The following is a 13,447-nucleotide window of genomic DNA, read 5'->3' as shown; positions in this document are numbered from 1 at the left end:
GGATCTAAGGATAAAAATTGTTTTTAGGATGTACGGAAGGGTGTTTCAAGAAAGGATACACTGATATGTAATGGAAATCTCCATGTTTAGTTGTCTGTTTTTGTGGGAAGGTTAAGTTGTTAAAAGTGACTGATCTTAGGTTTGACATCTTATTATGCTATTGGTGTCCTTTAATTGTTTAATTTGATAATAAAATGTACAATTACCAAATGATAAAATATCCAGTTGTAAAATTTTAAAATAAAACATGACCACAAATATGACTTTAATGAAACCTTATTGTTATAAGCATAACCAGCTCGTAAAATTATTTAGCTTAAAAAAATAATTTAAAATTAACTGACGTCAGCAGTTGAATGGCTTCTTTCTTTTTTTTTTTTTTTTTTTATCTTTTATGTAAAAATGTCAAAAATGGAGTCCAAAGTTTAGTTTTAACAAATTGGCCATTATCGAGATTAACACCGCCGTTTAGAAAGGAACATTGGTGCCTCTCTATCCATGTATCTCAAGAGCCTCACAGACCTTCCGATCAAATTTTTTTGTCTTCACTTTAAAAGTTTTAGTTTTTTCCCAGTTTATTTCTAATTTGTAACTTTGTTTCGCCAACGTATTTTTTTAAGCAGTTACATTCAATTAAATAAGTTCCAGGTTGACTATTGCTGGTTATCTTAATATAATTAGCACAGAAACGTTTAACGTTTAACGTTTAACGTTTAATGTTTAACGTCGTTTCGTCATTAGTTACTAGGCTTTGAAAAAGCGCGTTCTCTAAATGCACGCGGCCATTGGAGAAAGATTTCTTCAGCGAGTTAAAACTTTTTTCCTTTTGAAATCTAATCATTAGTTTAGATATATTACATAAAGAATCATATTAAGAGAAATGATAATCGTTAAGATCATATTATAATTGAAGTAAGTATATAAAATAGTTATATATACATTTTTATTAGCTAAAGTAGAAAGGATTTAAATTTTTATCAGAAAAAGTAGAAAGGATTTTAATCTTTTAAATCGTTTGTATTTTGTTTGTTTTAGCTTTTCTTTCAGCATTTTTATTTTTGTTATTTTAATTTTTAGAAAGAAAATAGGGGTATGGATATTATTTAAAGTTACACTAATGCTACTTCCATAAAATGGTTATTACTACTTTGAAATTTCTGTGATGCTTTTAATTATTTTTGTTCTTTTTTAGAAAATTTAGAAAAATAAATTAAAATTTTGTGCCAACACTGACATGGCATGTCACATGTTATTGTATGTAAAGGTTAAATTTTGTTATGAGGATTACAGTTCTTATGAAAAAAAAAGAAGGTAAAGAGTATTGTTTGTAAATATATATTTTGTTTACTTTGAATCTTTTTAAATTTTATGGCGTTATTTTTAAGATTTTTGTTTGCACACATTGTTTGCATATATGCTTTTTTGATATGTATGTATATGTTGAAAGAAGTGCCTTATAGTTGTTTTATCAATATGTTTTTACAACAATGTAAAGTGTTTTTTTTATTGTTCGTGTATGTGTTAATATGTGTTATATAATTGTTTTAAAATTGTGTTGAAATATGTATATAAGGTATATATATAACCTTATATACTTATTTAAACACATTTATTGTGTTTATAGTTGGTACATGTGTTTATATTATGTTGTTTCCGTGTTTTCAAAGTGCTGTGACTTGGTAAACGTGTAGAGCAAGATTTGTCAACTCTGCCTGCCAAGTGATGTACTTTTAACAGAGGGTTACACGATAGTTTTTAGCGTCAAACTATTACTGCTTTAGGTCTCGCTGTTTTCAAGCCATTATTGTTAAAGATTATTCTAAAAATACATAATGTATTTTAATAACATTTTGTGTAATGTTGTTACTTATGTTTTGTTATATATGAATATTATCTTACTTAAGTTATATTATATACATATATTTACTTATGGTGTGTGTTGTTGCTGTGATGTTTTTTTGTTATCTTTTGAGTTAATAGACATTTGGCTTAACTTCATGTTTGTGTCTGTTATTAAAAATGTTAAATAGGTAATTTTGTTAAAAATCACTGCTTTTAATCATTTACTAAAAGCCAATACAAATTATTTTGCCATATATACAATTTGTTTTATCTCAATTTGATTTTTTTGTTTTTAGCGCTGTTTACTACATGATTTTGCTATAAATCTTTTGGAATCATGATGTTCCAGCATAAATTGCTAAAATCGCTATTAGTCTCCCTTCACATAATGAAGTTGCAGTTGTATTTGTTGGTGTACTACCTGTTTCCAGGGAAGATGTTATTTACCCAAGAGGTCATCCTCTTAAAACTCTATCAAGTATGTCTGCCAACTTAGATCCTATGGTTTATCCTCTATTTTTTCCAAGGGGTGATGCTGGTTGGCATAATCAATTGGTTCACAACCCTGAATGTGCTATATTGGTTAGAAATCATGTTACATTTTCTCAGTATTACAATAAAAACTTTCAGTTAGACAATTTTTTTCTTCACTCTTTTATGGCAAAATACTGTTTCAGCAATATGCTATTGATGCGTATGTTAAAATCTAAGGCCAGCACCTTGCTTTCATCAGAAATAACCAAAACAAACTGAGAAGCAACCAGTTTAATGTCTTACATGAGCATGTAAAGAATTAAATGCAATTGATAGGTTGTTAAAAGATATTTGCAACAACAACTTTCCTTTCTGAGGAAAAATCATTCTTTTTGGTGGTGACTTTACGCAAATTCTGCCTGTTGTGAAAAGAGGACAACCAGCTGAGATAGTAGAATTGTGTATAAAATGTTCTTTGCATTGGCAATGTGTGCAGAAGTTTGCATGAGCTGGAAATATGAGAGTAGAAGATGGAGAAGGTGAATTTTCCCAATGGTTACTAAAACTTGGGAATGGAACAATACCTGTCAAAGAGGAGGATCCTTAAAAAAGATGCATTAAAATACCAAATAAGTGCATTATTAGAGAAAATAAATCGATTGTTGAAAAGATTTTTGGAGATGCTGATTAAAATGATTATTCTAAATGCGTGATTTTAATACCAACTAATGTTGATTCATTATCAATCAATGAAGAAGTGCTTGAATGTCTGCCGGGTAAGGTCAAAATTTATGTAAGTGCTGATCAAATTGATACTGATGACCTTAATGAAAGAAATGACTTTCCTGTTGAGTGTTTGAACAGCTTAACTCCATCAGGTATGCCACATTGTTTAAAATTGAAAATTGGTTGTGTAATAATGCTACTTAGATATTTAGATCTCAAAGCTGGGTTATGCAATGGTACTCGAATAAAAGTTTGTGCTCTTCAAAATAATTATATTGATGCAGAGGATTTGACAGGTGTTTCTGGTGGTAAACGGGTTTTTGTTCCTCAAATTCAGTTGGGTCCATCAGGTTCTAATTTACCTTTTGTTCTGAAAAGTCGTCAGTTTCCTGTCAGGTTGGCTTATTCAATGACAATTAATAAAAGTCAAGGTCAAACATTTAATAGAGTTGGAGTATATCTCAAAAAAAAAAACATTTTTCTCTCATAGTTAAGAATGTTCAAGAATGAGAGCATTTAATAGTTTGTTTTTTTTAACATTAATAAACATCTCATTCAAGGTGTGGTAGATGAAAAGTATTACACAAATAATGTTATATTTTTTAATGTTCTTAATTTATAGTCTTAAGATTTTTATTTTGAAAATTTACTGTTTGTAAGTTGTTAGCACATTTTGTTTGTATAAATTTATTTATTATTTTAATATATATATATTTTTTATAGTTTTTGATAAATATATCTGTCATTTAATATTGTTATAAAATGTGTTTATATGTGTTATATAAAACCATATTCGTTTATAGTTGTATATATGTTTAAATTATATTGTTTCCATGTTTTCAAAGTGGTGTGACTTGGGATTATGTTGAGCAAGATTGATAACCTTGCCAGCCAAGTGATGTTTCTGTACTAATTATATTAAGATATATATATATGTATATATATATATATTAGCTATGTTAATCCTTTTGTACTTCGAAATAGATTTTATAGTTAAATTTTCGATAAATGTTTATATTAACTGCCATGTCAAAATAGGTTACTATAAATAGGTAAATCGATTTTCGGTTTTTATGTGGTGTTTTTTTTTTTGGTTTTTTTGGTTTTGGTTTTTTTTTGTTATGGTATTATAATTTTCTTTAAGATTTACGATTGACGCATTTATATGATTTATAAAAAAAACATGATTACCTTTTATTGTAAATTTTTGTCAGTTAAAATGATATAAATATATGCAATTAGTTCAATTTTTAAAAATCTTCTCTATTTTACTCCTAATTATTTGTTGTACGTAACTTTGGGGATCTTTGGTTTATAATTGTAGTTTTGCGCATTTGTCAAATATCGAGTTACTTAAATTTTATAAGGTGTTAAACTAATTAATTATCTTAGTTTGCATTTGCAACACTTTTGAGGAAAGAAAAAATTGTTATATATATTAAAAAGAAAAAATTGTTATACATGTAAATCATTGTTTTACATTTTATTATTCTGGTAGGTCTTCATCAAAAACTTTATAACTCTTAATAAAGATAAATCTATTCTCCTTACCACCATTAAGGGAAAAACGGGGAAGGGAGGTCCTTTATTAGTGTATAATTATTAAAGAGAATTAAATTTCGAGTAACAAAAGGAATTTTTAATAAATGGTAGCAAATAACCGTTTACTAAAAATTATTGAAACAAAGAGGCCACATATAAAAATGGTCAGATATTTTGAATAAATTTATTTAGTTGTGTGCATTTAACGTTTTAAAGACAATTTCCTTTGTTAAAGAAATATGTATCAAGGGGATGCCAAAGAATTATTAATTCATGTAACATTTACGTTCGCTTTATATTAATCTTATTAATTAAAGTTCACGTTATAAAAATAACACGAATTTAGCTTTACTTTTTCGTCAATTTAAAGCATGAGGAAGTAATATTATTTTGTGTAAGTAACTAAAAACGTATTGTTTTGAACTTAGTAATGTCGAGGAAAATGGTTCTGCCTTTCACTGATATGACCTATTTCAGTTGTAAATTACTCAAATGTTAAATAATTGGTAAATTATTTTACCTCCGCATATTTTTTAATTTGAAGGCGTTTTTCTAAAAGGGTAATAGTTACGGTTTAGCAACTTTAAATTGTGGAAAACACCCACTATAAATTAACAGACCGACCATAACCCGTATTACGGGTTGCTTTTTTGCTAGTTTGATTTAAAAGCTATTCTATATCTATCTTTTCTTAACATTTTTCTAAACTTTGGGGACTGGTGGCATCCACAGTAATGATACTCTGTTGAGGACGTCAAACTCGGATTGAATTTTATCTTTCTTTGCGGACCGTTTTCTACTAATTTGCTTTGTAATACTTACCAGTTGGTTTTTGTCGTAGCCTTTTTCGTTGAATATTTGAATAAGAAAAGCTATCTCATTTTATAAACGTGAATCACTGCACATGGGAGTAAGCTCTGTGAACGTAGCATTTAAATATTGCGCTTAAAATTTTGGGGTCGTGATTTGAGTGAGGTTTAATTTGGATACTTGTAATGGCTTCTTTCCTGTTAACTTTAAACTCGTAATTACTTTAGGTGTTGTTCATTATCGTTACATCTAAGTTCAAAGTTTTATTTTCGCTGTTTTTTTTAAGTTAAAATAATTTTACGAGCTGATGATGCTGGTAACCATAATCCAGCGAAAATTTCTTATAATAAATTATTATTTGCATTTAGAGAATTCGGGTTATTTGATATTTTCTTACTAACATATATAAAAAATATAATTTTTCTTCTTTTTCTGAGATATTGTACAACGCAGATTTGTTACTTGATTATATCAGTTGCTTTTTTTTCCAGCTAAAACTTACAATTTTTTATGATTAATAAAAACGGTTTATGATTAATAAAAACGGGTTTGATCTAGTCACATGTAAACAATCTACGAGTAAAGTAAATAAGTGCGGTATTACTGTGAAGTTAATAAGCGCTCCACTTTTTGTTGTTAGATGTTTTAAGGTGTTGTATAATTTTAAAAAGTATAATTTTTTTTTCGAGCGATACAAAATTTTCTAAAATTAATTATAACGACTTGATGTCCCAAAACTGATCAAAACATCTTCGGCTTATTTGAAAAACCTCTTAGTCCGTTTTTTGTAAGAAGTTGACATGAAATTCAAAGAATTGACCAATCAGAAATTGTCCCTAGCGTCGAAAATAGGAAGGTTTATTTTGACTGAGTTAGAGTTTTTGTCGCCTGAAAAATTTTGTGAACTGGATACACGTTTTACAATTAGGTTGACGACAAGTAGTTGTTTAGCCTTCTTAACACAGCCCGTAAATACATACATCAATTAATGATAACTAAAAACTGCAATAATCTGATGAAATTGTAGATATGATGAAATAGGAGTTTTTCTGACGAAATTTGTATGCAACAAAAACCTACTATTATTAAGTCATTTTTATAAATATATACATATATATATTTTCATGAATTTGTCGAGGTGATTAGTATCTTTTTATACTTTTAAAGTCTGTAGAGTAAAGCATTCATTCTCTATTGTTTTTCTGTCTTGCATCTTTTTAAAAAGAATTGAAGTAGGTATCTCTGGGTCTTTTCAGGTTGGTTTGTAATGCTTCCATGAAAGAAGTATGTATGTAAAGTAGTAAAGTATATACATAATCTAACATTACAGTAGTATCTTATTTGAAAAATCAAATATCCTATTTCTGATTTTTATAAAAATCTTTTTTATTATCCTCTATATTTATAATACTTTTAAAGAAAAATATACTAATACCAAACAATGTCTTGCAATAATATTGATGATTGTAATCTTTTTGCTCCTGACGAAGAAGGTTCAGAAGACATCTATGAATTAGAAAAGAAAAAGCAAGATGGCCTTGATTTAAATTTAAAGGTAAATCCTAATATTTTTATCTTTAAAAATGTAAAAGAAATGTGTGTTTGCTTTCATATGTATGTGTTTGTGTCACAATTAGTAGCGTTGATTAAATATATAAATCAAAAACTAAAATTGTTTAGTTTCTCCAATTTAAGTAGTTACATTTCTCTAATATTTAGACTTCACTGATAAGCCCAAGTGCTATTCAATATGATGCTATCTTATCCAAAGTGCAAGAATTACTTTTAGAGGGTCATGGCGAGGCAATTTATGAAGTAGGTGTTGGAGGTACTTAAAGAATGTTTAAAAAAGTTTTATTTTGTATTCAAACTAAAATTTTTTTAAAAAAATAAAATTTTTTTTTTAGCTAGACATCATATAAAAATACTCAAACTGTCAATCTTTTGATATGTTTTTACATTCTTTAGATAGCAATGATTGTGGACTGAATGAAGAAGATTTAAAAGCGTCTATAGCTACTATTCAGAGTATTTGTACACAGCTTAATTGTGATTGTAACCTTCTAAGAGAAAAAAATGTTGAGAAGGGGAAGATTGCTGAGTTTCTTTTAAGAAAGAAAATAGTCGAGGAAGACTTTTTTGAAGTGAGGTAAAATTCTGCTTTTTGTCGTATATATGTGTGTGTGTATGTGTGTGTGTGTGTGTGTGTGTATAAATATGTGTTAAATCACACATATGCAACAATTGCTGTTACTAGAACCTTAGGTTGTTAACAGAAGAAAAAATAAACTTTCTCAGTAGTTGTATTATGCAAGTTGTTAGGGGCAAAAATTGTTACATTATTTACATGGTTAAGTATATGAGTAAGTTTTTCCTAATTATCAAAATAGAGTTCTCAGATTTTTCTATTTTTTGAATACTTTATATTACTTTTTTTTCTTTTTCTTTTTCTTTTTTTTTGTAATAATTTCCTCTATTAATTAAAAAACAAAAAACTTATTTTTATTTTACCCATAAACAATTGATTTAACAACTCCCTAGCAATTCCCTATTAACTCACTGCTCTGCATTATCAGATCATTTTATAACTAAGATACTCGGTTAATTAGCACCAAAAGGAAGTTTTTAAACTAGCTATTTGCGTTGCTCTTCCTATTGCTTTTCTTTTTACATATTTCAAAAACCCTTGGCTCCTCAGGCTAAAATTGATTCATTACAATCAAATTATACAATACAAATAAGCAATTTAGAGGTGATTTGAAGTTCTTGTGTTGCTAAAAAATAGTGATTAGTTAAAGTATAATAAACAAAGCAAAGCAACCAAATATTTTCTCATTACTTTTATATCTGCAACATTTAATTACTAATAATTTTTAGTATAAACTTTTGTTTAGTTCTTAGGTTTTTTGAGTTCTAAGGTTCTAAAATAAAAGTTAAAGGAAATTTTTTAGTTTTAAAAAACCTCACTCCAGTAGATTAAAGTCATAACAACTTTTAACAGCTTTTAATTTTAAAAAACCTCACTCCAGTAGATTAAAGTCATAACAACTTTTATTAGAATGAGAATGTTAATTATAGCAAGAAAAATTTAAAAATTTAAATGTTTCCTTCTGTGTTTTTGGTAAACTTTGTATGTGTGTCTTCATGTAAAAATACAAAAAATGTATTTTTACCTGAAGACATAAAATTTAACAAATTTAACATTTATATTTATATAATTTAAACTTAGCATATATATTTTAAGTCATTTTAAGTCATAGCTTCAAATGAATTATCTTATAAGTTTTAATATTGAAAAGAATTTTTTTTTTCTGAAGAGTTTCTGCTGAGAAGTTTAGCTAATGTATTAAGGGAACTACAAGCTAGAAAGTTTATAACGTTTAATGAAATGAGTAACTTTAATGAAAAAGTTTTTAATGTTAGTAATTAGTATATGATGTTGATAATAAGCATTACTCAACTTTTTTAAACTAAAAACCAAAGTGTATGTAACTCATAATTTAAAATGTTCATATGTTTTGAAATGTAATTAAAATTTTAAATAATTTTATATATTAAATTCATTAATTGCATGTTTTAACATGTAATGTAAGTAACATGCAATTTATGGCAATAACCATTTATTTAAAAATTATTAAGTTTAAGAAAATAAAATTTTCTGCCAACTTTTAGAGTTGCTGTTGTGGGAAATGTTGATGCTGGTAAAAGCACCCTTCTAGGTGTTCTTACTCATAGCTTGCTTGATGATGGCCGAGGAACAGCACGATTAAAATTATTTAGACATAAACATGAAGCGGAGACAGGGCGAACAAGCAGTGTAGGGAATGATATCCTTGGATTTGATAGCAAAGGAGTCATTGTTAACAAACCAGATCCTCATAGTAAGTTTATTAATCAAAATTAGTAAACTTATTGCATTTTTATTTTAATGTTAATGCTTTTTTTATACTACTATAATTATTCCTAATAGATTTCTTCTAGTAAAAACGTTTTGTCATTGATTTTGGTTTCCATCAGAACTTAACAAACTTATCAAAATCAGGCAATTTTTGATATTTTTGCCTAAAAAATTTTAAAAATTTTCTGATTTTAACAAGTTTGATTTTGATTGTGAAAATTTAAAAGTATTTAGTGGTGATTTTCTTGTTATTTTTTGGTAGTAGTTCTTTTGGCAAAAACCTTTACAAAAACTTTTCAGTTCTGAGCACATGAACTATTACTCAGTATTTTATTTTTACTTTTACATGAATTTATCCCATATACTTTTTCATGCATTTTGTAGATTGAATTTTGTTGATTCTTGCACATTATTTACCATATATTTGTGTATATATTTATTGGTATATATTGTATTTATATATATATAATATGTATATATAATACTTTTATATATTATATTTATTTTCTTATGCATTTTACTTATTCATACAGTTCACTATAAATTTTATATATGCTTTAGGATAAACTTAAAAATACATTGATTCATTTAACTTATTGTTAAAGATATTCTTTACTTTCTAGGTGGAGCATTAGACTGGGTGCAAATATGCAGAGAATCTTCTAAAGTATTGACATTTATTGACCTTGCTGGACATGAAAAATACCTTAAAACCACAGTCTTTGGAATGACTGGTCATGCACCAGATTTTTGTATGTTGATGATTGGTGCGAATGCTGGAATTGTTGGGATGACAAAAGGTTTTTGATTCATTTATTTTGTTTATATTTCCCATACTTCAATTGTTTAATGTTCCATACTTTAGTCAACAGATGATTTACTTCCTCTTTATTTCCAATTTTAACAGTTGTCATGTGAATGATAAAAGCAAAAAAAAAACTTTTTCCCTTTTGGAAGAAAAATTTTATAGGATTAAGTTTAGGGATAAAGTTTGGTAATACAAATGTAAAAAAGAATCAAAAAATAAAAAAGGAAAAAGTTCTTCACTCAGCATCTATAAAATCTTTTACTGCAAATTCATTTATGGAGATAAAAACTTCTCAATGTTGATATTTTATACTTTTTTTTTAATGGAGAGAAATAAGAAAATGAAGTTTCTTTTTTTTTCATTTAGAACACTTGGGATTAGCTTTGGCTCTCAATGTGCCTGTCTTTGTTGTTGTCACCAAAATTGATATGTGCCCAACAAACATACTTCAAGAAACAATGAAGTTGCTCATGCGGATATTAAAGTCTCCCGGTTGTCGTAAAATCCCCGTAATTGTTTCTAACCAAGATGATGTTGTTGTCTCTTCAACTAATTTCACTTCTGAAAGGTTTATTTGTCAATTTATTTTAGCTTCAATTCATCACTTATGCAAATTACATTGTGTAATTTTGCTAAATCAAAATAAAGATGTTAATTTTGAAATGGTAGACCTTTTGTTACTTTCAGCTATAAAATCCCTGAGTTTAAATTATGTTCCTTATGTGCCACAATTTTTTGCAATGTGTGCAGTGAACCTATAGTTAAAAGAAAGACTTTTTTAAAATTCTGCAAAAGAGTTAAAGCCAATATTACTTTTTAGAATTTGTCCAATTTTCCAAATTTCAAATGTCACAGGAGAAAATCTTGACTTGTTAAAAAGCTTCTTAAACTTACTGTCAATACGAGGAGACTATGCTCTAGACAAACCACCTATTTTTCAGATTGACGATACCTACTCTGTGCCAGTGAGTTAAAGTTTTTCATACTTGCTTAGTTTTTAAAACATTTCAGTTCATTTCATTTTTTAATATCTAAGTTTAAACATATGTGCTAAGGGCGTTAGAATTTTTTCTTGTAATAGGGTGTTGGAACAGTTGTTTCAGGTACAACATTACAAGGTTTGATTAGAATAAATGATACTCTTTTGCTCGGTCCGGATGGTGTTGGTGCTTTTCAACCTGTTCCTATCAAGAGTATACATAGAAAACGACTCCCTGTTAAAGAAGTGAAAGCTGGGCAAACTGCATCATTTGCTCTTAAAAAGGTTGTTAAAAAGAAATCATTAACATAATAAACGAGAGATTTGCATTTTATAGAATTTTTTTAAAATTTACTCAAGTTTTAATTTCATTTTATCAAATTTTATATATTTATTTAGATTAAACGTCAAGATATACGAAAAGGAATGGTTTTAATTTCTCGAGATCTAAAAGTAACTGCCACTTGGGAATTCGATGCAGACGTGCTCGTTCTTCACCACCCGACTACAATAAGCGCTCGATATCAAGCTATGGGTAAAATAAACTTAAATATTAGTATAAATTTTTGTTTCCGTTTTTGTTGGTTAATGAATTAATAGCCTAATTTTGGTGTTTAAAATTTTTACATGCAGTGAACTTCACATTCAATGACTTTACTTAAACGAGACTGATGAAAAAGTTGTATTTTTTATTTATTTTGTATTGTTAGTAACTGTTCTTTATCATTTTTATTAACTGGAAATATTTTGTAGTTCATTGCGGAAGTTTAAGACAAACAGCGACCATTGTTTCTATGGACAAAGAGCATCTTCGAACTGGAGACAAAGCAACGTGTCGTTTTCGGTAGTTTATTATTTCTGCAATTTTTTACGACATTTCTACGATTTTTTATGATACCTCTACGATTAGTATGTTTTAAATTTAGATGATCTTAGCAAAGAATAAGATTCTTTTTGGCGTAGCTATTTTTACTATTGCTAACGTCAGCATGATATCTTAGCGTATTTATTTAACTTATACATATCTTTAGTTTCATAAAAGGTCCAGAATTCATACAGAAAGGCACAAAAATGATTTTCCGCGAAGGTCGCACTAAAGCTGTTGGAACCATAACTAATCTCTATGGAGATATCGAAGGCAAAGCAACTCACAACACTCGTATGAGCAAGCAAAACAAAGCTCTTATGCATCATCGAGCGCAGGCTGCCAATAGAAAAACTATAAATAACAAACCAATCTTTAACAGCGAGAAAAGTGACACTTGACAGCAATTTAAAAGATTTTTTTGAAGTATTTCAGATGCACTGTCGTATTTCAACAAGATTTATTAATGAGGTGTTGGAAATTCTAAGAGAATTTTTTGATAAAATCGCTTACGTCAGTGAGGATTCTTGCTATTGACTTTGCATCAGCAAGCATTGGTGTTGGTGCATAACGATTGGATATATTAGCAAACAGCACAAACAGAAGACAATTTTTGAATCCACAAAGCTACTTAAATTTTAAAACTCTTTTGTTTTATTTATAGATAATATATGTACCATATTTTTTATGCAACATACTTTAAAGAGCATTCTTGCTTATATTTAAGTGCTAGCGGATGAATGGCATCCATTTTGATGTAATGTAAGTTTATAGCGGTAAAGCAAATTAATCACATTAAAGTTCCTAAATGATAATGGAATGTTGAAAAAAAAACTTCTTTCATTTGCTGGTGTAGCCATTTAATAAAATGCTGTGAGAAGTTGCCGATAGATTATCTAACCACTATTATCTTAGAAGGCTTAATCACTCGAAAATGATCCGAATGGATTTGAAGAGATCGAAAAAATGTTCTTCCACAATTTTTTTTATTTAAGATCTTTTACCCGTTCATTTTATCGTTAGTAAGAAAGGAGTCTTATACTAAGGGAAAAAATGTTATATGTTAATAAAAAGCAATGTCTATCTGTTTGTTCTTTATAGAAATCCAGACAAATGAACCAATTTGTACCAAACTTTGCACCTAGGCCTACTTGTTCCCAGCAAAAGTTTTAGCACAGGTTTGGACCTTCCCGGATTCCATGTTCAGGGTGTTTATGTAGTGCCCAGAGGGCATTCCCACCCTGCATCTCCTGATCTAAGCAAGATAGGACTTTCCATAAAATAAGTCATCAAGAATGCCCTAAATTTGCTCCGCAAAATTCAATTCGCAGCCCCCTCTGACCACCTTTTGGCCTCCTGCAAGGAAGTGAAGTTGGAGTTCATCAGCTCTATGAGGTCCTTAAAGAACACAATATTAGTCCTATTAGCCCTGGGAGGACACAATACCCATGAAATGAAATCTCTCTTGAGTGAGAGCATGTTAGGTTTGTAAATACTTAAAAA

General features: G+C 28.4%; 1 protein-coding gene and 1 long non-coding RNA gene across 6 annotated transcripts; both read left to right on the top strand.

Annotated features, from left to right (window-relative positions):
* Positions 1-779: 779 nt before the first annotated feature.
* Positions 780-3,214, top strand: LOC149878021 (uncharacterized). 3 transcript variants are annotated; one of them, XR_016447716.1, is made up of 4 exons: positions 780-912; positions 1,078-1,311; positions 1,668-2,030; positions 2,139-3,214. It is a non-coding gene; the product is annotated as an uncharacterized LOC149878021 (long non-coding RNA). The 3 variants fall into 3 exon arrangements; XR_016447718.1 differs by lacking the exon at positions 1,668-2,030 and having other exon boundaries at positions 782-912; XR_016447717.1 differs by lacking the exon at positions 2,139-3,214 and having other exon boundaries at positions 782-912; positions 1,625-2,132.
* A 3,055-nt stretch (positions 3,215-6,269) lies between these two features.
* On the top strand, positions 6,270-12,653 carry LOC149878020 (GTP-binding protein 1-like). Of its 3 annotated transcripts, none has more exons than XM_090073090.1 (12): positions 6,270-6,455; positions 6,651-6,949; positions 7,114-7,209; positions 7,363-7,543; positions 9,067-9,275; positions 9,916-10,092; positions 10,467-10,668; positions 10,921-11,065; positions 11,182-11,364; positions 11,479-11,614; positions 11,833-11,923; positions 12,111-12,653. In XM_090073090.1, the coding sequence occupies exons 6-12, from the start codon at positions 10,020-10,022 to the stop codon at positions 12,343-12,345; spliced, it is 1,065 nt and encodes a 354-aa protein (XP_089929216.1). In that variant the 5' UTR covers positions 6,270-6,455; positions 6,651-6,949; positions 7,114-7,209; positions 7,363-7,543; positions 9,067-9,275; positions 9,916-10,019; the 3' UTR covers positions 12,346-12,653. The 3 variants fall into 3 exon arrangements, with proteins under 3 accessions (XP_089929216.1, XP_089929214.1, XP_089929215.1); XM_090073088.1 differs by having other exon boundaries at positions 6,278-6,532; positions 7,114-7,222; XM_090073089.1 differs by having other exon boundaries at positions 6,281-6,532.
* Positions 12,654-13,447: the final 794 nt, after the last annotated feature.

This window comes from Hydra viridissima, unplaced genomic scaffold, assembly GCF_058129835.1.
Source record: "Hydra viridissima isolate aposymbiotic clone 2 unplaced genomic scaffold, HvirCarnegie_v1 scaffold_15, whole genome shotgun sequence".
In the NCBI taxonomy this organism is placed as follows: Eukaryota; Metazoa; Cnidaria; class Hydrozoa; order Anthoathecata; family Hydridae; genus Hydra; species Hydra viridissima.
This window is presented reverse-complemented; position numbering and strand designations above follow the sequence as displayed.